General features: G+C 38.6%; 1 protein-coding gene across 3 annotated transcripts in view; it reads right to left on the bottom strand.

The window, feature by feature from the left end:
* Positions 1–1,417: 1,417 nt before the first annotated feature.
* The window catches only part of NPNT (nephronectin), a 76,875-nt gene continuing 57,122 nt past the window's right edge, over positions 1,418–21,170 (bottom strand). For 2 of the 3 annotated variants that reach the window (XM_063107624.1, XM_063107625.1), the window contains 4 exons: positions 14,763–14,849; positions 14,172–14,270; positions 5,891–6,147; positions 2,892–4,453 (listed from right to left, as the gene is read on the bottom strand). In XM_063107624.1, coding sequence (XP_062963694.1) covers positions 4,358–4,453; positions 5,891–6,147; positions 14,172–14,270; positions 14,763–14,849 — 539 coding nt within the window. In that variant the 3' untranslated portion in view covers positions 2,892–4,357. Of the gene's footprint in view, positions 4,454–5,890; positions 6,148–14,171; positions 14,271–14,762; positions 14,850–21,170 lie in introns of all 3 variants that reach the window. The other variant, XM_063107626.1, reaches the window with a different exon arrangement.

Raw genomic sequence — 21,170 nt, 5'->3', positions numbered from 1 at the left:
TGTGCTTTTGGGTTCCAAGACTAGCCCTGCCCCTTAATATTAATACGTCCTTTAGCAAGTCACTGAATCTTTCTCTTTTTTTTTTTTTTTTTTTGTCTTTTTCGTGACCGGCACTCAGCCAGTGAGTGCACCGGCCATTCCTATATAGGATCCGAACCCGCGGCGGGAGCGTCGCCCGAGTGCGCCATGAGCTCGGCCCTGAATCTTTCTCAAACTCAGTTTCCTCATTTGTTGTGGGAGGCAATTATATCTATATCCTTGGATTTCAGTGAGAGTTAAGTGCTATACCGTGGAAAGCACTTGGTAACCTGTAAATTTTCTGTGGATATTCAACACTGCAAGAACCAAGATTTTATTATTACTATTATTATCACATTTAATAACAAATTTGAAGAAGCTTACAAAAATGCATACAATACAAAAAGATAACTGAAAAATTCTGCGCTGTATCTATGGCTCTTGCCTGCCAAAGAGACAAAACTATTTCATGAGAAGAAACAGAGCAGCACAGTTGACCCATCATTTAAAATGACTTATGAATTCAGTCATCATGAAAGAATTCCCTCTCAACTTCAAATACAAAAAGTTATCCCAAATATTTTGCATTTTTCATTGGTGTAGGGGTGAGGAGAAGAACTATGTTAGAGGCAGAACTATTAGAATTTGTCAATGATTTGAATAAATAAAAATAAATAAGCAAAAAAAAGTGACATATTTCAAGGGTTAATGAAATTGATGGTGGTGCTTTCATTCAGAGAAGGAGGGAATTAGTAAGGCGGAGCAGATCTGGGGGAAAGAGAGAGGGGAAGATTGATAATAAACTGTAATTAACACAGTTTGGGCTCCATTATGGCATCTCCTCAGAACTTTCGAGTAAATGTTAGAAATGTGGGAGTGTGGCTCATGGAAGCCAAGGTTAGAAGAGGATTTCAAGGAAGATGAGTGCCCGAAAATCTGCTAAGAGAATCTATGAACTGCACCCTGAAATCTTTTTATCTGCTTCTTCCACCCTCAAATGAGCTTCAGAAGAGGTTTAACTCCTTAGTTAAACCTCAACTTTCTCAGATCTCCAAGGGATGATTAGGAAGGATCACTGAGGTAAGGAAAAATTTTTTTTTAATTTTTTTTACTTTTTGCTTGAATTATGTATTTATCCAAGATTTGCGTTCCCCAGCAGCTAAGAGTTCTCTGAGTATCGGGAAAAAAAGAAGCCATTGAGCATATTCTCCATAATTCTGCACCAGGACTTTTATTCTTGCATGGTTTCATTAATTTTCTTTCTTTACAGTTGTTTTCTCCATCAGGAAAGGTTTTTAGAGTATGAGTACGATGTTATAATTTAACAAAACCACTAGCAAAATAAGACTTTTCACTTATAATTCATATATTTATATACTAACTTATAGCTTAGCCTGCCTTTCTATAAAAGAATTTGAAGCAAATGTTTACAACAAAATAACAATAAAACATAACTAAAGCAATTCGCTAAGGCCCAACAATGGTTATAGTGATCTTTTTCTCTCTCTTTCCCTCTGTATGCTGATGAAAGAAAGTGTCTCATATTTTACAACCTAGAGCATAATAATGTAGGCAATATCTTTGTCTCCAGTCTTCTTTTGTGAAATATCAGTGAACAGCCTCAATACTCTTTTTCCAGTTGCAAAAAACAAAACTCAAAAAACAAGAAACAGATAACTGGTATTATAACAGTGTTTTTATTTACAAAGAATTGTTTTTATTTGGCCATTTGGAAAACCACTAACATTTTTCACTTTAGAAAACATTAAATAATAAACAAGATGTTATACAGTACTTTGGATAACTTCTTACATCAGTTTAGTGCAATGTAGTATTGGCACCTAAAAGTGAAATTTTCAATTATTTTCTCCTTTCATCTTCAGCTGTACAATTATATGACCAAAAAGGAAATGAATCATTAAAAATAGATCTAAGGCCATATTTTCTGGCTCTACTCAGAGGCTCAATGAAATGACAAAAGACCCTCTATTGTACCTACTGTTCAAAAAACATTACCATTTTGTGAAACTTGGGAGATTCCAGCTGATAGAAACTGAGTCATACTGATGAAGTGAAGGAAAGTTCTAGTGGTTAGTGTTGGGCATGGCAGTCTTTTTCAGTAACCAAGTTAAATTGTCACACACAAAGCGGAGAGAATACACCAGATAAAAATCTCTGAACTGTTCCTTGCTAGGGTCTCTTTAAAAAATCTGAGCAAGTGAAAGGTTTATACCTTTACAAAGAAAAAAAATTTAAAACACCATCACATTAGGACATTACCGAAATACTAAAATATACGTCCATTATACTCTCTTTTGAAATAAATAGCTTTTTTGATCTCTTTTTTCTTTTCTTTTTTTTTTTCTTTTTTTTTTTTTTCGCTTTAATACTGATAGGTTTGCCATAAAGGGACAGTTTAGTGAGCTCAGCATTTGGTGTTTGCTTCCTCTTTTGATCCCTCTCCATTTGGAGGTCAAGAATGAAATGCCTAAATTAGAGCCTAGTCCAAATTACTTAGTTCTGAAGATCTTCATGACATACTAGTAATAGGATCAAAACATCTTTTGGGAGATTCTGTAATCTATTACTTAACCTTAGGTAAGAACATCTTTAGCCATCTTAAATAGATAAATTCTTATAAAAATCAGAGAGAGAGAGAGAGAGATTGAGAGATTTGCACACTTCTTTTTTTATAAAGCATTCTAATTTAACAACTGTCCCTGCCAGGAAATGCTCCCTCATACTCTAGTCTAAGCTTGTTTCCTCTTGTTCTATTCTTAGTGCATATGGAGAACAGCTGGTCGCCATCCTCTCTGTGCCAACCCTTCATATACTTGAAAACCATCAATGGTTTGCCCCTCAGTCTTCTCTTCTCCAGGCTGAATAATCCCAGTTCCTTTAATTTTTCATCATAGATCTTTTTTTCCAACCCTTTAATCATCTTTGTGATTCCTGGCAAAAACAGCAGAAAATATTTTGATTACTTAATCAGAAATGAAGAAGAGCCTCAGGAGTAAATTGCATTTTAAAAGTTGTATACTTTTTAACATAAAGGTAAAATATGCAGGGAGGAAATATAGTTGCGGGTTCATGGCCTTAGGATTCCAATGCTGTCCTGTCCCTCTAGCATGTATGAATTCCCTCCCAACACATCCAGTGAATGCCTCAAAGCACAGGACTTGCTTCCTATCCCATCCTGACGTAGCACATACATTGACCTGCCTAAGTTTATATTGATTTAAAACTTAGTATGAAAATATGTTCCAATGGAGCTTCCCCTAAGCTTCCTCTCACCCTGTTTCCATAATAGAATTCTTCCTCTGAAACAACCAAAACTTTCACAAAGCTTCTCACAGATTACCAAAGAGAGCCACGTTATGATGGTAAAAGCTGTTTGTTTTAAAATACAACTTGAAACTGTGCGGGTTTTATATATTAACTGCAGTTTCTTGTCTCCCTGAATGGTTTACTATCCTTTGTACAGATCAAACACAAGGCCATTAAAAAAAATTCATCACTCCACCACCACAACCTGAGACCTCTGTCAATTTTCTCTTGCTGCCAATATAAGGTCATGGGACGGGATGACACTTCACCACATATTTTTTAACTCAAGAGATCATAAGCTGCCTTTTACCGTGCAACTAGAGTCTGTAAATAGTAGAAACATGTAAATACTTAATATTAAGAGCACATTTATACAAAACACAGTACATCTAATGAGGGATTACGTGCCCACTCTACTTTAAAAGAAAAATACAGATAACAAGAATAAATGTATCTTGATAAGTTACACACCCTTATTTTATAAAGTGAATGGCAGTAAAAGTCAGAGTTCAGGTCAGGCCAGAACTAACTTAAGTTAGGAGGATAAACCTATTTCACAAGCACAATGTGCATCATACCTTAATGGAAGTCAATACTACTAACGGCACAACATTGAACAGACAACAGAATGGCCATTTGTACAGATTTCATTTGATACTTCTCCCATAATTTGCTCCCATAATTTGCTACAAGGAGCTCCTTGCAACCAGGATGAAGGATGGTATGGGTCACACACATCAAAGGCCTTCCTAAAAGAAACACAGGATGGAAGGTGCCACCCAAAGATGGCTTGGATGTGTCTACAGATGCCCCTGTATTTCAAGGAGGTTGTCACTGTTCATTGAGATTGCACAAAAGCAGGCCAGTGAGATGTGGGTCACCAACCAGACCTCCTTCTGACCCACTGACCCTCTCTTCTCCTAGGCCTGATAAGAGGGAAAAGAGGAGAGAAGATGAGGATTGGAAAAAGAAGAGGGAGCGACACAGGCGTTCATTGCTAGGTCTGGAGTTGTTAGTGTTCTTCAGAGCAGTGGCCTTTTTTCAAGCTCACATCATCCAATCCAATCTCCCCAGTGTGACCACGCCTTTTTTCACCTTTGAAGATGACCTAGGAGAGAATGCACACACCAGTCAAGCCTCCTCTGCCCCTTTCCAATGCCCACTCATTTAGCAAAATAAAGGCAAACCTTCCCCAAAACTGAATACTAAAATTATTGAACAGAAGGAAAGACGAGAACACAGTTGCCAGTGTCACCTAGGCTTGTTTTTCGTTAGAAACTTGAATCATCAGTAAACTGTTCCTCAGACCACATTACTCAGAATCAGTTACTCTTTAAAAAACTATTCTAAACTACAGACTAACTCAATTTAGGAATGCTTATAAAGTGTACACTTTTGTCAAAGATTACCAAGGTTAGGAGTAAGAAGAGTGTGACAGAGTAGAAAGGTGTAGAAATTAAGAGCCAAAGATCTGAAAGATCATAATCAGGCAGCCTATCTTAGATGTTTCTTTGTTCCTCCTTTTGGTTAATCTGCCAAAAATGGAATAGAATCAAACACCATAATCCAATCACACTGTTGCTTGTTGTACCTAGGTAAAAACAAAAAACTTTCACTCTTCTTGTAGTTTATCTTCTATAGAGCATCCCTCCCTGCTCCTTTTAAAACAGAAGAAACCTTTCAATACCATAATTTGAAACAATTTATTATCCTGTTTTATTTCTCTAAGCAATAAATAGTAAAAAAGTTAAGAAAAAAATCAAAAAGTAAAACAAAATCCAAGTACCTTGATAAGAGCTGTATTAATGGAGTCTATCTTTTCTTTCTAAAATAGTTTCCAAAAACTACACCTATAGGTATAGATGCAGAATCTCCTAACAGCAAAAGTTTTATAAGCATCAACATAAAGATGAAAATTTTCCAAATGCATTCATGATTTTGGTGGAAATCATTTTCTTGCTACCTATGACTTGATTACCTAAGATAAAATTTATATATTCAATCAAAGCTTTTTCCACATCCTGTCCTGAATAGAATAGTGCTTTCTGATTGTAGTTCTGGGTTCCTACCCTAGGCTGCTTAACTATGATCTCTAAGGCAAAGGAAAAAAAATGAACTTTAAAGAAGCATTTCAAAAAAGAAAAAACAACCATCTCCAGGATTATTCATGGTAGTAAAAGTCTGAAGTAGAACGAATTGAAGGAAAAGGAAAAGCAGGCACAATTAAGCTCCTCACCTCTACCCTTTGAAGTTTCTGTTAATTTTCTTTTTTAACTTTTTTTAATTCCTAAATTTTTTTTTCATTAAAAATAGTGGGTCTTCATCAGGGGTGGGAAGGGCGTGGTGGTCACAGGTTGCAGTGAAGAAGGATGTGGAAGCAGAAAGGGGCTACAGAAAGAGGCAATGAATGGAGTCATCGTGCTCAGAAAACAAACACAAACCTTTGAGCCTGAATTTATAAAACAAGGTTTCTTAAAATTCAGATCCCAGAGTTCTCCTATGAAAGGAAACATCCAGGTTCTAACTCCTTTGTGGATCTACTTACGCTCTTGACGTCAGCCTCTCGCAAGGTGATCTGTGTTTGCCTCCAGCCATGGCCACCATTTCTTCCCCACAGGGCTGCTCCATGGGCACCGTGTTTTCTCACAAACACCTGGAGCGTGCCAGAGTGCAGCCCAGTCACCTTGTGCCTGAATGACAGGCACAGGTCCCCTGAATGCATGAGGTGGCCGAGAGGTAGCACCAAGCGAGCAGCTTTTCCCCCTGGGGCTTTGGCTGCCGACACTGTCAGATATTGTCCACCTGGAATGGGAAAAGCAGGGCTGTGTGTGTACGTGCCAATACCTCTTTCCAGCACAAACAGCATGGACAGGAGTTTTAATTTTTTGTCTTAATGAACCTCAGACTGTGACAGTCATCTGTAAAGAACTGCAGATTTTTGAAGGAGAAAAATAGGACATTCTATGTCTGTCTTAAATTCTCTGGTTTGTGTTTACAGAAAACACTCACTTTGCTCATGGAGAGTAGAAGTTATGCCAAGGACACAAATAATTAGTAAACCAAGCACTATGAATATTTCCAGTGGAATATGATCAGACACACATGGGTATTCACAAACATACACACATTCGCCACCTTCTGATCCTCACCAATTTATGATTATGTTGTCCAACATCCCCTGCCAAGCTAGCTGAGTGGTTTGGTAGAACTGACCTTAGATTTCCAGGAAGAATTTTCTATGTGGATGATTAATTTCTAGGCAATAAAGCACATGGTGATTTAAAGGGCACCCAATCTGTTTATTCCCTCTTCCCTCCACTTTTTTTTATTAAATCTCTAAATACAAAAGCCTTTTTTAAAAAGTCTCAGAGTTTGCTAAGCTTCTCACACTGGTGTACACCTAACCCCAGGAAGACACAGAGGTGTTCTGGAAACCCTACACATCTTCCTGGAGCATCAATTTCATTCGGAGGTAAGTAGTTTAAAACATTTTTATACTAAAACAAATCTATTAATATTATATCTATTTTACACATATATTTTATTGCATATACATGAACACAAAGTATTAATAAAAACCTGCACTTTAGACAGATCACTTTGATGATGTCCTCAAATCCCTACGGCTGCAGAGTTTGCTTCCCTCTGTTAGAAAACTATAATTAAAAAAAAAAGTTTAGGCAGCAGTGAAGTGGCGATGCTGCTTCTCAAGAGAGATAAAGTTGCAAGTATTATTTTTAAACTCAATTCATGTACAAATGACATTCCCCTCAGGCTGTTTTATCTCAGCCAACTAAAAAACACAGTATGTGTTTCAGCTTTGATTTGTCCATGGGAAAAATATGGATGCATGTATCTGTTTTGGTAGGAACCCCATTTATTTTTCAGTTAAAAGATAAACCATTATCTCTTTCTTATGCTTAATTTATACAAGACATGATAAGATTTGGGATGTCTTCTCATTCAAGTGCCTTCTCCTCTACCCAGTCCCTTCTGAGGTCTCACAGGTTGTGGGAGATGTTTGTGTATTATGTGCCAGGCCCTGTGCTAAGTGCTACCCAAGAGGCTGTGAACAATCTGAAGTCAGAACCAACCTTTTCCCCAAACTTTCCCATTACACTCCTAATGTATAGCAGGTGCTTAAGGTCGTTTGTTGAATAAATGAATGATGTTTCAAGAATACAGCAAAAAACTGCAGGGAAATGCATCCTTGACTCATGTACTTGAATCACTAAAAACAAACACAATTTCTGATCTTCGTGTCACCCCTACCCTTCCCCCACAAATGAATCCAAACAATATTTTGGGCCAAAACATTTACGTGTATTTTAAATGTCTCCCTCATAGTCAGCTTTTGAATCATCACAGGTATACTGGTTAAGACTAAGATACAAGGTTATTACAGTTAACTTGCAAGTTTTAAGAAAACAAGGATTATGTTAAGTTCCTGTGGAATGTATATTGTACTAATATTCTGCCAGATGCTGCCCACAAACAAGACAGTCTAACAATCCAAGGCATCATAATAGGAGGTTCAAATAATCTTTTTGTGTATGTACTTAAAACTCCAAAATTTAAAATATAATAAATGAGATTACAATTGTTCCTCTACAGAGCTGCTCTGTGGGCATCAGGTTTTTTGTTTTGTTTTTTTTACTATGAAGAATTCCTTCCCTTTATAATAAAATAAAATGTTACAAAATTATAACAGTAACTGACGAAAAAATTGATCCAGCATCCCAAACAAGTTAACTATTAAATAAAAATTCCCCTTCTGATTCTAAAATGCTAGCTTAAATATAAAACTATATTAAATATTTTCATTCAGATTAAAACACCACAACAACTAAAAGATTAGGGGAGGGGTGATAAATAACAAATATTGCAAATCTTGACCAGAAAGGTGATAAAATTCTAATTTACTTATTTTTTATTCTGTACTGATTGGTGCCTTTACAATTTCAGTTTATAAAGTGAATAACATAATGTTCATTACTTTAACCTGCTAACTGTGTGGTCAAAGGAAGACCTGGGGAGTTTTGCAGTGATTTTATTTGTATTTTATGATGTAGCTGAGAAACCAGCCTGGGTTAGAAATAAAATCATTGTGGTTTGCTGGTATTTACCCTTCGAATGTAAATAGCTTAGCTTTTTTTCTAACAAAAGAAGTTATATATGCCCATTGTAAGGGGAGGGGGGCTGATGGGAGAGAGAGAAATGTAAAATAGAAACGCACAAAGAAAATTTAAGTAAGCCATAATCCTAAAACCCAGAGATAATTACTAACATTTTGACTTCTGAACTTATCCTATATATATACATGCACACAAATACACACAAATATGAGCATTTTTTAAAAGAAAAAGTAATACTACATTTGCAGTGTTGTAACTTGCTTTTTTCATTAAATATATCACAGCCATTTTTCTATGTCAGCAAATACAAACACTTTTCATAGCTGCAAGTATGCCATTAATCATTAGCCAATTACTTATTAAAGAACATTTGTTTCCAAATTTTCACTTTTTTAAGATGAAAAATACCATAAAATAGTCAAACAAAAAACAAAAAATATTTGCAACACATAAAAAAGATAATTTTCCTTTTTATATAAAGAACTTTTACAAGTCCATAACAAAAAGAACACAAAAGAAAAATAAAGGACATCGCAGAAAAAAATGACTTTTAAATATACGTAAAATACATTAACTATATAGAAGTTATAACTATGTATAAAAGTTATAGCTATATAACTTTTCACAATAAAAGAAATGCAACTTAAAATTAAAATGAATTGTCTTTTCACTTATTAGCTTGGCAAAGATTAAAAATAGTTTTATAACATGTTGGGGATGGTTCTCAAATATTGTTGGTGGGAGTGTAAATTGCTACAATCCCATGAAGGGCAATGTAGTAAAATTTATCAAAATTCAAAAATGCAAATTCTCTTTTGACCCAGCAATTCCACATCCAGGATTCTATTCTACAGATATATTCAAACATATATGAAATGATATATGTACAGGGTTATTCACTGCAGAATTGTCTAAACTACCAAAAGGCTGGAAACAACTGTTCCTCAGTCGAAGACTGGGTAATTACACTACGGTACATCTGACGAGTAACGCGTAATGATTAGCCAGTAATAAGGATGAGGGTAGGGTGCTCTGCCTGTACTGAAATAGGACAATCTCCTTTTTTTTTTCTTTTTAATGAACATGTATTGACTATACATATTTGTGGGGTACAGAATTATATTTTAATACATGTACATAATGCATGATGATCTAACCAGGGTAATTAGAGTATTCATCGTTGCAAAACTTAATCATTTCTTTGTGATGAGGATATTTGATCTCCTCTCTTCTAGCCATTTGATAACATGCAGTAAATTATTGTTAATTATAGATGCCTAGCTTAATTCTATACCACTAGAACTTATATTTCCTATCTAGCATTTTTGTCCCTATCTCCTGTCTACAACCCTTTGCTTTTCTCTCCTCTAGAAACTGCAGTTCTGCTCTTCCTGATACAGGACGATCTTCAGCAATAATGGCTATTTCCATTTTAGTGGTAACGCTGGGTCAGGCACTGCTTGAAATGCTTCACATATATGTTTAACAGGTAGATTGATTATCTGTGTTTAAGTAACCTACTCAAGGTCAAAGCTAGTAAGTGTTGCTGTTGGGTTTCAGACCAAGCATTCTGGCTTCAAAGTCCATGTTCTTCTTGTTAACTCCAAGATAATATCATTGTCAAAAGCAAGGTACAGAAGAAGGTGCCGTTGTGTGCAAAAATTTATCTCTGGAAAAATAACCAAGAAACTGGCTACATCTGGGGAGGGTGAATGGAAGCCAGGATGGTAGAGAGCTTTCATTTTCATTGTTTTTCCATTTATATGTATTTCAAAATAATGTTTTTAATGCTGCAATAGACATACTTGTATGTACACGCTGGCATAATTGTTACATATTTAAATAAATCCCTTGTAGCGATCAGCAGACAGTGTGCTGAGTCAGTTCCCTTTTATCCTCATTCTCCAGAGATCACAGTTCCAAGAAAAGTGGCCCAGGTCTAGCCTTGACATCTACAGGGGAACGGTGTGTCCTCAGGGCCATAGCTACATGCCTACAGCACAACACATCTGTCAGCAGCACAATTTTCTGTTTCTTAGAGGAATGTATTAATTTCACATCTCATAATTAAGCTCAAGACTGAATGTGATAAACAAAACCTAGTAGCACCAGAAAGAGCTGTTAGCAAATGTACTGATTTTGCAGCTATTTCTCAAGGTTGTAAGTTTATTTAATCGAGGGTTTTCTTAGAAACATTAGCATAAGAGCACAGCTCTTGGATAAGAACTATACATTATTAAAATCAGTCATAACTGAAAATCCAAATATATATTCTCTTACAAATGGTATATTCTGGATAGAAACAAGTAAAACAATTAGCTTGGTAGTTAGAATAATGAACAGAAATTATTTATTCAATTACTTATATTTTCTGGCCTTCTCATGTGATACACACACATTTAAACACAGAACTCCACCTGAACTTCCTAGAAGAAAAATGGGCATGAAAAGGTAAGCTTTGTTAGTATTTTTCTGTCAGAATATGGGTTAGAATTCCCCAACATATTCTAAAAATATATTCTGCAATTCCATCCTGACATGCCACACACACCTAACCCTTTCATCCAACACCCTGCCATTCTTTTTGGTCTTCACATCCTTTTTTCCAGGCTACAGCCCTCCTCACTGATTTCCTTGGGATTACTAGGGACATTCTATTCTGAATCAGAGGCTCTCAGAGCTGGTATAAGAGATTTTCTAAACCAATCCTTATCTGACACTCAAAACCCTTTAACAACACCTAGCCACATGTCACCCAGTCAAATGACTCCAACAAAAAGCTCACTCCCTCCACATCAGCCTGTTCTCTTTTTGGACACCTCTGACCATTCAAACGCTCTTTCTGAGAGTGAACCAGAATTTACTAGTTTTCACCCATTGATCCTACTTCTCATCCTCTTGTAGTCACAGAGAGCAACTCTAACCCTGGGTCAATTTGAAAAGCAAACCTGCTCCATTATTCCTTCTCTAGGCTTAATATTCTGGTTTCTTCACCTGTTTTTCACAGGCTTTGAGATACCTTTCCAGCCAGGTCATTCTATTCTGAGTGACAAACAATTAACTCTATTCTCAAACCTGAAGGAACCCTCAAAATTGAATTAACCACTTAACCAAAGTGGATTTTCCATTCTGGAAAAATACCATATTTCTATGGAAATGGCCCATATGTTTGATAGGAACATCATACGGTTCACTCATATTGATTCCATTATCCACTAAAACTCTAAAGTTGTTCATGTGTAGTGCTAAGTCCCATCTCCCCCTCCCACAGCTGTATGGTTGGTTTCTGGGCTAGGAGCCATACCTTGCATTCATCCCCAATAGATTTTACCCACTTAACCGTGACCCACTAATCTAATCTTTTGGATGCTGGTTGTGTCAGCACACAACAGTCACTTTCCTCACCAGCTCTGAGTCTACCACAATTTGGTTAGTTGGTCTTCAGTATCTAAGTTCAATATCCAATTTACCCAAGTTGTTGGTAGAAACCTAAACTAACTCTAGAAAAGCATCCTCCAGGGCCCAGATCCAATCATCAGGAGTTATCCTAACACCTAAGCAGCCGCCACCTCCTTTCAATTTGTTCTGTACTCACACAGCCCAATGGCCATTTCAACATTTCTTTTGTCTACCATTCTTATTTTCAACCAGAGGGCAAAGGGAATTTCGGTTCGCAACAAATTTAAACATTTACAACTGTGATGAATAATAAAAAATGTTGAAAAGTACTAAATTGGTTCTAAAGTACAGTGTTTAAATTCCAAAAATTAAGTATTTTACACTGATTATCTACATAGACTGCCTACATAGAAGTTCAATAAATTTTTCTGAGTTTAGCATGAATTACTACCTTATTTGAAAGAGTTATTTATTTTGGCCATAAACATTATTCAGCATTCTGTCATACATGACTGTGAAACATCCTTCCTTCTGTAGCAAACTACTCCAGGCCAGTGGCCAGTCAGGTCTATAGGCCTGTGATCTGCTAATCAGACCCTGCACACAACCACAAGCATTACTAGCAGGGCCAGACTGGCATGAGGAAAAACCCAGAAAAATGCTGCAGATAGTCCAGGCACTGAATTGCCTAAGAGGGTACATGAGTAGTACAGAGAGGCCTGGGCATGAAGTGATACCTGGGTTTGACACTACAGTCCACCACTCTCTAGCTCTAGCTCTGGCCATAGGAAACTTATGTCACCTCTCTGGGCATCAATATTGCCTTTGTGAAATAAAGACAGTGTCACCTTCTTCACAGGGTGAATAAGAGGATTCAATAAAATTAATGAGAGATGAATGAGGTAGGACTATAGCCAGTATTACATATATGTTGGTTTCTTTCTCATTCACAGATGCCTGTGACATCAATAACACTGTCCTGCTCAGAGTTAACCTTAAATGAGAGAGTACTTCCAGAATGGGACTGAGAATGAGTGTGACAGTACTGCATGTAAGGCGCTCAGTGATATTTTCTAACTAAATGAAACCTAATACCCCATTTGAATTTATTGAATATTCATATGTTTAAAAGTTTTCCTCAAATTTTTATTTTTACATATCTCTGTTATATTTCAATCTTGTGGGATCTAATGAATACATTAGTGGACTAATTTTTTTATACCTTGCTACTCAAAATGTACACGGAGGACCAAGCACCACAGGTATCCCCAGGGAGCCGTTAGAAATTCATAAAAATCTGCATTTTAACCAGGCACCCCAGCTGATCTGTATGAACTCTGAAATTTGAGAAAAACTGGTTTAACAGATCATAAGCTCTCTCAAGTTAACTTACGAGTGTTTTGTGCTCAATCTATATACCTGGTATACAAGGTATCTAAGAACTAGGCTTTTCAAATAAATAAAATAACAGACTATTTCTTCACACTTTGTATCTTTTATTCTTGGACTCTAGAGTAAGTAGTATAAAAACGAAAAACGGAACCAAACTCCTCACCGTTCCATTAAGTTGGCCTCACCCATAAATGATTTAATTACTGAGGGGAGCTAAAAAAAAAAAAAAACAACCAAGAATATGTAGCTTTGCTTCCTGAAACTAGAAGACAAAACATCTTATAAGTACTGAAACTTTAGATTAATAGAAATTGTGCAATTTAAAATTCTGTTAATTTTCCAAAGACCATGTCTAAATCCACCTTTCCGATAACCTTCTCTTATGGAATAAGTAGTGGTAATTAGAGGTAATTTGTAACTATTTTCTCCAGCATCCAAGTTAGTGTGAACTTTTTTCAGAGAGATAATTGCAACTTTACAAAAGTTTTCATGGTCGTCTTCTGCTACCTCTCCAATTAAAAAAAAAAAAAAATGACATAATTGAAAGCTCATAATTGAGAAAACAACCAGGGACTACTAACATGTCTGATATACCATTATATTTTTTCTTTTATTCCTGGGAATGGGACACTACAAAATTATATGCTAGAACGAGTCTTTTGAAAGAAATTAGCTGGTCTTTTAATTAAGTACCTTTCTCCCATATATAATGTTAGCTGATAGCTAACAAATTTAGATCACTTAAAGAAAATGAAATGTAAATATTGACCATGATCTTTCTTTCCCATTTATTAAGTAAACACAGAGATGTGTTACATTATACTTGATTAACGGAACTAAGACTTCAGATACCATCAAACTGAAATGTGTACCAGAAAGAGTTAGATGAAATGATTTTACCTGCTGGGTCCCTGATTGGTTCCCAGTGCAAGTCACTGTCTTTTTCCCTGATCCATCCACAAAGTCCATGGTCAAAATTACAACTGTGTACCAGAACACCTACAAGGAAATGACCAGAAAGATGAGTAGGTCACAAACTCAAGAAACAAAAACAAACGAATTTATAGACTTGGGGTATTTATACAACAAGTGTTTTCTCCTGTCCACACTTAACTGTCCCACCAGAACTTCTTTCCATGAAATCAAAAGGAAATTACATTAATCCTTTCTCAGCACAATTGCGTATGTATGCTCAGCCATAAAAATAGAACATACAAGTGTTGCCAACTTATGACCTTGTTATATCGACACTTATGAAATATGATTTCCTTCTCACAGCTTAAGTAATACTTTGATATGTTTTTTAAAAAGGAAATGGTGATTTATAATTATCTTTGCTCAACTGATTTAACTAGAGGAAATTAATTTGTTAAAAAAAAAAAAAGTATAATTTTCCCAAATGGTACCAACAATCAACAATTTAAAAGTTATTTTCATGAAATGGAGGGAAAAAACCAAATGTCATGACAACGGTACTGAGAATGAGTCTACCTGGATCATCCTTTGCTTCATCATCTGCACTGACTCCTCGTTCTATTTCGAATATTTCAAACAAGTCATTTGAAGGCTGCCGTGGAACTGCAAGAGAGAGGTTTTTGGTTTATTTGTTTTTGAATAAAGTATCGATAAACAGGCATTACCTTTAACAAGGGGCAGGGGGGAAAGACCTAGGCATCCCACTCATCTGGAAGAATCCAAAGTATTGAATTAACATTTCACATGAAGATTCAAGAAGTTTGTTCTGCAGTAATTTATACTGTAACATTTATCTGGGTACAACCTAAAAAGAATGATTTTCAAAAGTTTCTAAAATTCAACATAAAGGGCTAGCCAGTTAGCTCAGTGGGTTAGAAGACAGCCTCACAACACCAAGGTCATGGGTTCGGAAACCTGTGCTGGCCAGCTGCCAAAACAAACAAACAACAAACAAAAAGTTCTTGGTCCTTATCCTAAAAAAAAAAAAATGAAAAAATTCAACATAAAAATAAAAAGTCTTTATCTGGAAAACACATTTTAAAAGAGCTACCAATTTCTAGCAAAATGGTCACCTCCATGAAACTCTAAAATTCATCTCTACGAAAGATACATTATTATGAACTTTAAATTAAATCTATAACTGAAAATGCCTACAACTGCAGTGGATGGTTTGGCTTTCTAGCCACAGCATCTGCTCCCCTCCAATAAACTCCACACATTGCTGCACTCTCTAATATATATTTCTTACCTAGCTCCTCTGCTTGGGCAGGTTCCCTGGCTCTTTTAAGATTAAATCCAAACTTCTTGGTGTAGCATTTACAGTCCACCCCACCAAAATACACAGTACTGTCCAAACATGCCATTCATTTCCATGTATCTGACCCCCGTGCTCTTTCCTGCTAATTAACCTGCCAAACTTCACCTCTTCCTTCAAGGCCCAGCGTAAATATCACTGCCTTTGTGAAAACTTCCACGCCCCAGGCAGAACTGAATTCTTCTCTCTTGTACTCCAACAACTCAGGTTTACATGCCTCTATTACGCGCTTTCATAAAGAACTGCAGTTATTTACAGCCACATGTGTCTGTCCCTCTGCTAGTCTCTGAGGTCCTGGAGGGCATCAATGACATCTTATTCATATGGCATTTCCAGGGCTTGACCTGGTGACAGACAATAAGTGTTTACTGAGTGAATGCAAAGATCCCGTTAGAAACTCATGTACTTTGTCAACACTTTTGCTCAAACAACACAAGTGGGACAGAGCTTAAGAATCCACTTTTAAATATAATTGATTCCTTTAAACCATTTATTTATTCATCCAACGTATATTTGATTGCCAACTAAATGCCAAGAACTGTGGTAGGCACCTAGGAGACAGGGTGAACGGGATGAACAAGACCAACACGGACCTGGATCTTATGTGCCTGAATTCTGCTGGGAGAAGAAGACATTAAACATGGAGATAAATGAACACTGTAATTCTAAATTTTGTTAAGGGATAGGAAGGAAAAATGCCAGAAGATGTCACAGAGAGTAACTGGGTTGGGGAGCAGGGGGGTGCGTGGGCATGTTCATGATGACGAGGGGAATTCTTGGCTAAAGGCCAGGAAATACTCCCTTCTCTTTGCCAGAAATTCAATTAATTAGTTCTATTTTTATAAGGCAGGGAGTAAAAGATGTAGAACACCATGAAATGAACATCAATCAAAAGGGCTCTTTTTTCAGTGATGTTCCTACTATTTCTGGTAAGAATTTTTAAAATTAAACAATAATTCCATAATATTTTCACTAATTGTTTTTAGCTTACTACTTCTGAATTTTTTTTCACAAAACAATGAAGCCCCTTCCCCTCTCACAACACACACTCACATATACCCCGCCGGACAGGGATGGAAGACGGGAAGCTCTAGGGACACAACCTGATCATGGGTGCCCTGGGGGGTGGGGCAACTTGCCTCCCTCTTTTATACCTCAAATGACTGACAGAAATGACATCCAATTACAGCTTTCCTTTCCTTTCCTCGTTTGGGGCTCTGAGAGTGGGAATGCCTCTATTATTTACTAGAAATATTACAAAGTTGTAGGCAAGCATGCTTCATTTCTCATGACATAGAGAAAGGTATAGAAATCTTATAGAACAATCATTCCCTTCTCTTCTTCTAACTTATGCAAATCATCTCTGAAATGAAATAGCTCAACTCTTGAAGTACCATATTCTAGGGCATCATGACAATTTTCAAGCCCCCCTAATTCTGCCGACAAAGGGGTGCCAAATGGCAAATAGAGTCTGGATATAGAGGGGGAAGATCATACAAAGGTTTCCTGGCACAGGGGGCTTGGGCAGGTTTTATAAAGGAAGATAAGGGAGGTCCTCTCTGAGGAAGCACGGTTCTACTGAGAGAGGAAAGATGTGGAACTTTCCAAGCAAAATCATAGCATTCGGATGGGGCTGCAGGCAGCAAGTATAAAGATGGTGCTCGGAACATTTAGAGAAAGGAGTTTACAGGTTTACAGTGGCTGGACAATGCTGAGAAATGGAGAAAGAGACATGGGATGAGATCATACATTTGGAAAACAGCAACCCAAAGAATTAGTCATCTAACAACTTGTAAAGCATCAGATGGTTCATAATACTTTAGGTGCTTGGTTTTCAAGAACTATTTAATTTTGCAGCATATGATCATGTACACCTTCATTGCAATTCATAGGGAAACATTCCAAGGAATTTAGAGACCGAAATTGCTCAGCAGCTATCAGTTCTTACAATTGTGTGTGCTCTCCTCTGTAACACTGCCAAAGTACTTAACTAATTCTCGTTCCTCACACATACCAGTATGAATTACTAAGAGCTTTTCACTGAAGTGTCAAGAGAAGGTATGCTACCCATATATTTTAGTTTATTTGAAAATATTAAACGAAATAATAGGAAGTAGTACAAAAAAAATCATTCAGGCAGTATTATCTTACTATCTCAATTACACACAAGAAAAACAAATTTTAAAAAGGTCTAGGAAAGAGTAATAAGAAATACACCAGAGTTCCAGTCAAGATGGCAGAATAGATCGTCCCCAGTGTCACTCCGAATTTACAACTATAAAAATGTAATATTAGCCAAGGTAGGGCCGCTGGAGCTCAGATGAAGAGGAGGAGAGACCTACGGAGTTCATGAAGGCAAGAAAAACCACGATAAGAGAAAGAAAAAACTGCTCTCAGCGTTTTGGCCCACGGCTGCTTTAATGCTGGAGCACATGGAGCCGGAGCTGGCAGAAGCCACAGCTGTGCCCTTTAGATGGAATTACTTGGAAGCCAGAGGAGAGAAAAGGACTTTGGTGGCCCCCAGGACAGCAAGACCACTAATAGTGTTCCCATGGACCCACGCAGGAGCGAGGAGCCGGAACAGCTGAAAAAGGGGACCCATTCAGAGGCAGGTGAGTCATTGCAAGGGACTGGCGCAGGGCCCGTCCCATGGGAAGTGTTTGGAGCATGGGTGGCAGGGGAGATGGGCTCACCAGGAGAACACTGGGACACAGCAAGGACAGCCAATCCGCCCCCCAGTGAGCGCAGGACCACTCAGAGGAGACTGGTTGGGAATGCAGAATTGCATGGGGTGCAGTTTGATGAAAAAACTCAGGCCCAGATCAGGTTTCTACACAACCCAGGTGCACCGAGTATCTGGAGAGCTGGAAGTACCTATAAGGTCAACCATTAAACCCTGAGCTGCACAAAAAGTCTTCCCTAGGGAAACAGCAGCAAAGCAACAATTTACCTCAACCACACATCTCAAGTACTGGTTCCCACAGGAAGATCCTCTGTGTTAAAAGCAAGCAAGCAAAGGACAAAAACTTAGTTCCAGCACAGGCACACCAGCAATGCCTTGGGGCCAACCAAGGGACACAAGGTATGGAGCCAGGGGTCCGAACCCTGCCCACAACCACTCATACTACCAGCACCTCAGGACCCCACCCAGGAACCAGAGGATTGGAGCTTGGGGGCCCGAGGCACAGAGAAGGGGACCAGACCTCCCTCCCACAACTAGGCACACCTCTCCAGCACCTCGGGGCCTGCCCAAGGACCCAACACAAGGAGAAGAGGACCGGACTCCCCTCCCACAACCAGGCACACTGTGCCAGTTTCTCGGGACCCAGTTGGGGGCCCAAGGCATGGAGAAGGGAACAGACCCCCCTCACACAACCAGGCACACCATGCCAGTGCCTTGGAGCCCACACTGGGAGCCAGGGCATGGAGAAGGGGACTGGACCCCCCTCCCACAACTAGGCATACTGCACCAGCACATCATGGCCTTGCCCAGGGGCCTGATGCATGGAGAAGGGGAGTGGACCTCCCTCCCACATCCAGGCACACCGTCCCAGAGCCTCAGGGCCCACCCAGGGACCAGGGGCATGGAGAAGGGGACCGGACCCCTCTCCCACAACCTGGCACACTGCACCAGCACCTTGGGGTCTGCCCTGGGACCCGGGGCATGGATAAGGGGACCGGACCCCCTCCCACAACCAAGCACATAGTGCCAGCACCTCAGGGCCTGCCTGGGGATCTGGGGTATTGAGAAGGGGATCAGACCCCCTCCCACAACCAGGCACCCCGTGCCAGCTCCCTGGGGCCTTCCTGGGGTCCCGGGGTATGGAACCGAGGACCGGACCCCCCTCCTACAACCAGCCACCCCATGCCAGCACATCGGGCCTGCCCTGGGACCCGGGGCATGGAGAAGGGACCAGATCCCCCTCACACAACCAGGAACAGTGTGCCAGTGCCTTGGGACCCACTTGGGGACCGTGGAATGGAACTGGGGATCGGACACTCTCCACAACCAGGCACACTGCCAGCCCTACTCTCCACAACCAGGCACACTGCCAGCACTATGGAGCAGGCCAAAAACATCTCCTCGATGTGGGTGGCCCCTCAGCCACCCCGATAACCATGGCTGCCGCAAACACCACCCAGATGGTCCACCAGCCACTGGAGTGAGTTTACACAAGGAGAGTCACCAGCAGAGACAAAGAAAGGAGGAGGATCTCTCCCCCCACAGAGCCCATTTTCAGAGTGATGGAAGAGACATCTGCTCTACGATAGTATTGGGGGAGCTGATCACGCCTCTCAGCATTGGACAGATCATTTGGGCAGCAAATCAATAGAGTAACCATTATTCTTTCAGAGGGAGAGAAGAAATCTAGGGTGATTAGAGGGGGGAGGGAAAGGGGGATGAGGTGGAATTAGACAAGGGGCATAAAGAATAATTACAATTTGTAACAATATATATGCTAGTAATACTGATTTGCTCAACATATCTCAATGTTGAACCCCCAATATATGTATAATCAATTTGGATTCAATAAAAATTTAAAAAATAAAAATAAAAGAGTAAATTTTAAAAAAGAAAAGAAATACACCAAGATGCCAATATACTAATAAGCGGCAGCCCAAGTATTGAAAATAAAAGTGATGTCTTTTTCATTTGTTGGTTCATTTTGTCTTTTGTAATTCTATACTTTTAAGATTGCTTGTTAAAAAATTTTAATTATGAAAAAAACTTAACTAGAACATCTAAATAAAAGAGGATTCTGTCAGAGTACATATACATAGCAACTTTGTGTCTATTATTTGTATTTTGATTGCTCAAAAAGAACTTTGAATAGTCTTGACACCTGTTGTTAAATGTGAGGCTATGAAATTAAAATATGCTTGTGAAACTCAAACATTTTTTTTTATTCAAGGGAGCTATTTTAATCAATGCAGAAAATGTTAATTAAAATAAATGACTAGTAGGACCTTTTAAAGCCTTGTAAATACTTTGGACTTTATTGTGGTGGAAAGCGGAAGCCTCTGAAGGATTTTAACAGAGACGTGCCAAGATCAGGTCTGCATGTTAAAATTACCATTTGTAGCCTGCAGAATGAACAGAAAGAAGGAGAGAGTGGGTGTCATAGGGCAGTTGTGACTAAAATGAACATAAACAAATGTTCATATACTTAAAAATTTTTTTTCTACCATTGGTCAATGTTTCATCCAACAAAAATATTTCTTGCCTGTCACTTCTTACAACCTTCTGTATGAACAGAAGAAAGGGAATGTACAGGAACTGAAACAAGCAGACAGCCGTACAAAACCACGGCTGGACTGGGCTGAGGAGCACGGTACTTTTTGACAATTGTTGCGGACCCCTGGGGCCAGTGGGAGGAATCAGCCGCAAAAAGACACAGGAAAGTTCTTGTAAGAAGCACTGGCCCAGAACTTTCTATTAAACACATTTTCCCCAGGGATGTGATAATATTAATATATAACCTATGTTCATAAATGAGGTTCCCCAGTCAATAGTATATTTTTATCCAGAAATCATTAAGAGTAAGCACAGAGAAGGAAATGTAAATACTATCACATATACCTCCCACTGCCAAACTTCTTGCAACAAG

Source organism: Cynocephalus volans, chromosome 9 (genome assembly GCF_027409185.1).
Source record: "Cynocephalus volans isolate mCynVol1 chromosome 9, mCynVol1.pri, whole genome shotgun sequence".
In the NCBI taxonomy this organism is placed as follows: domain Eukaryota; kingdom Metazoa; phylum Chordata; class Mammalia; order Dermoptera; family Cynocephalidae; genus Cynocephalus; species Cynocephalus volans.
The sequence above is the reverse complement of the archived record's forward strand: the minus strand, read 5'-3'. Positions and strand labels throughout refer to the sequence as shown.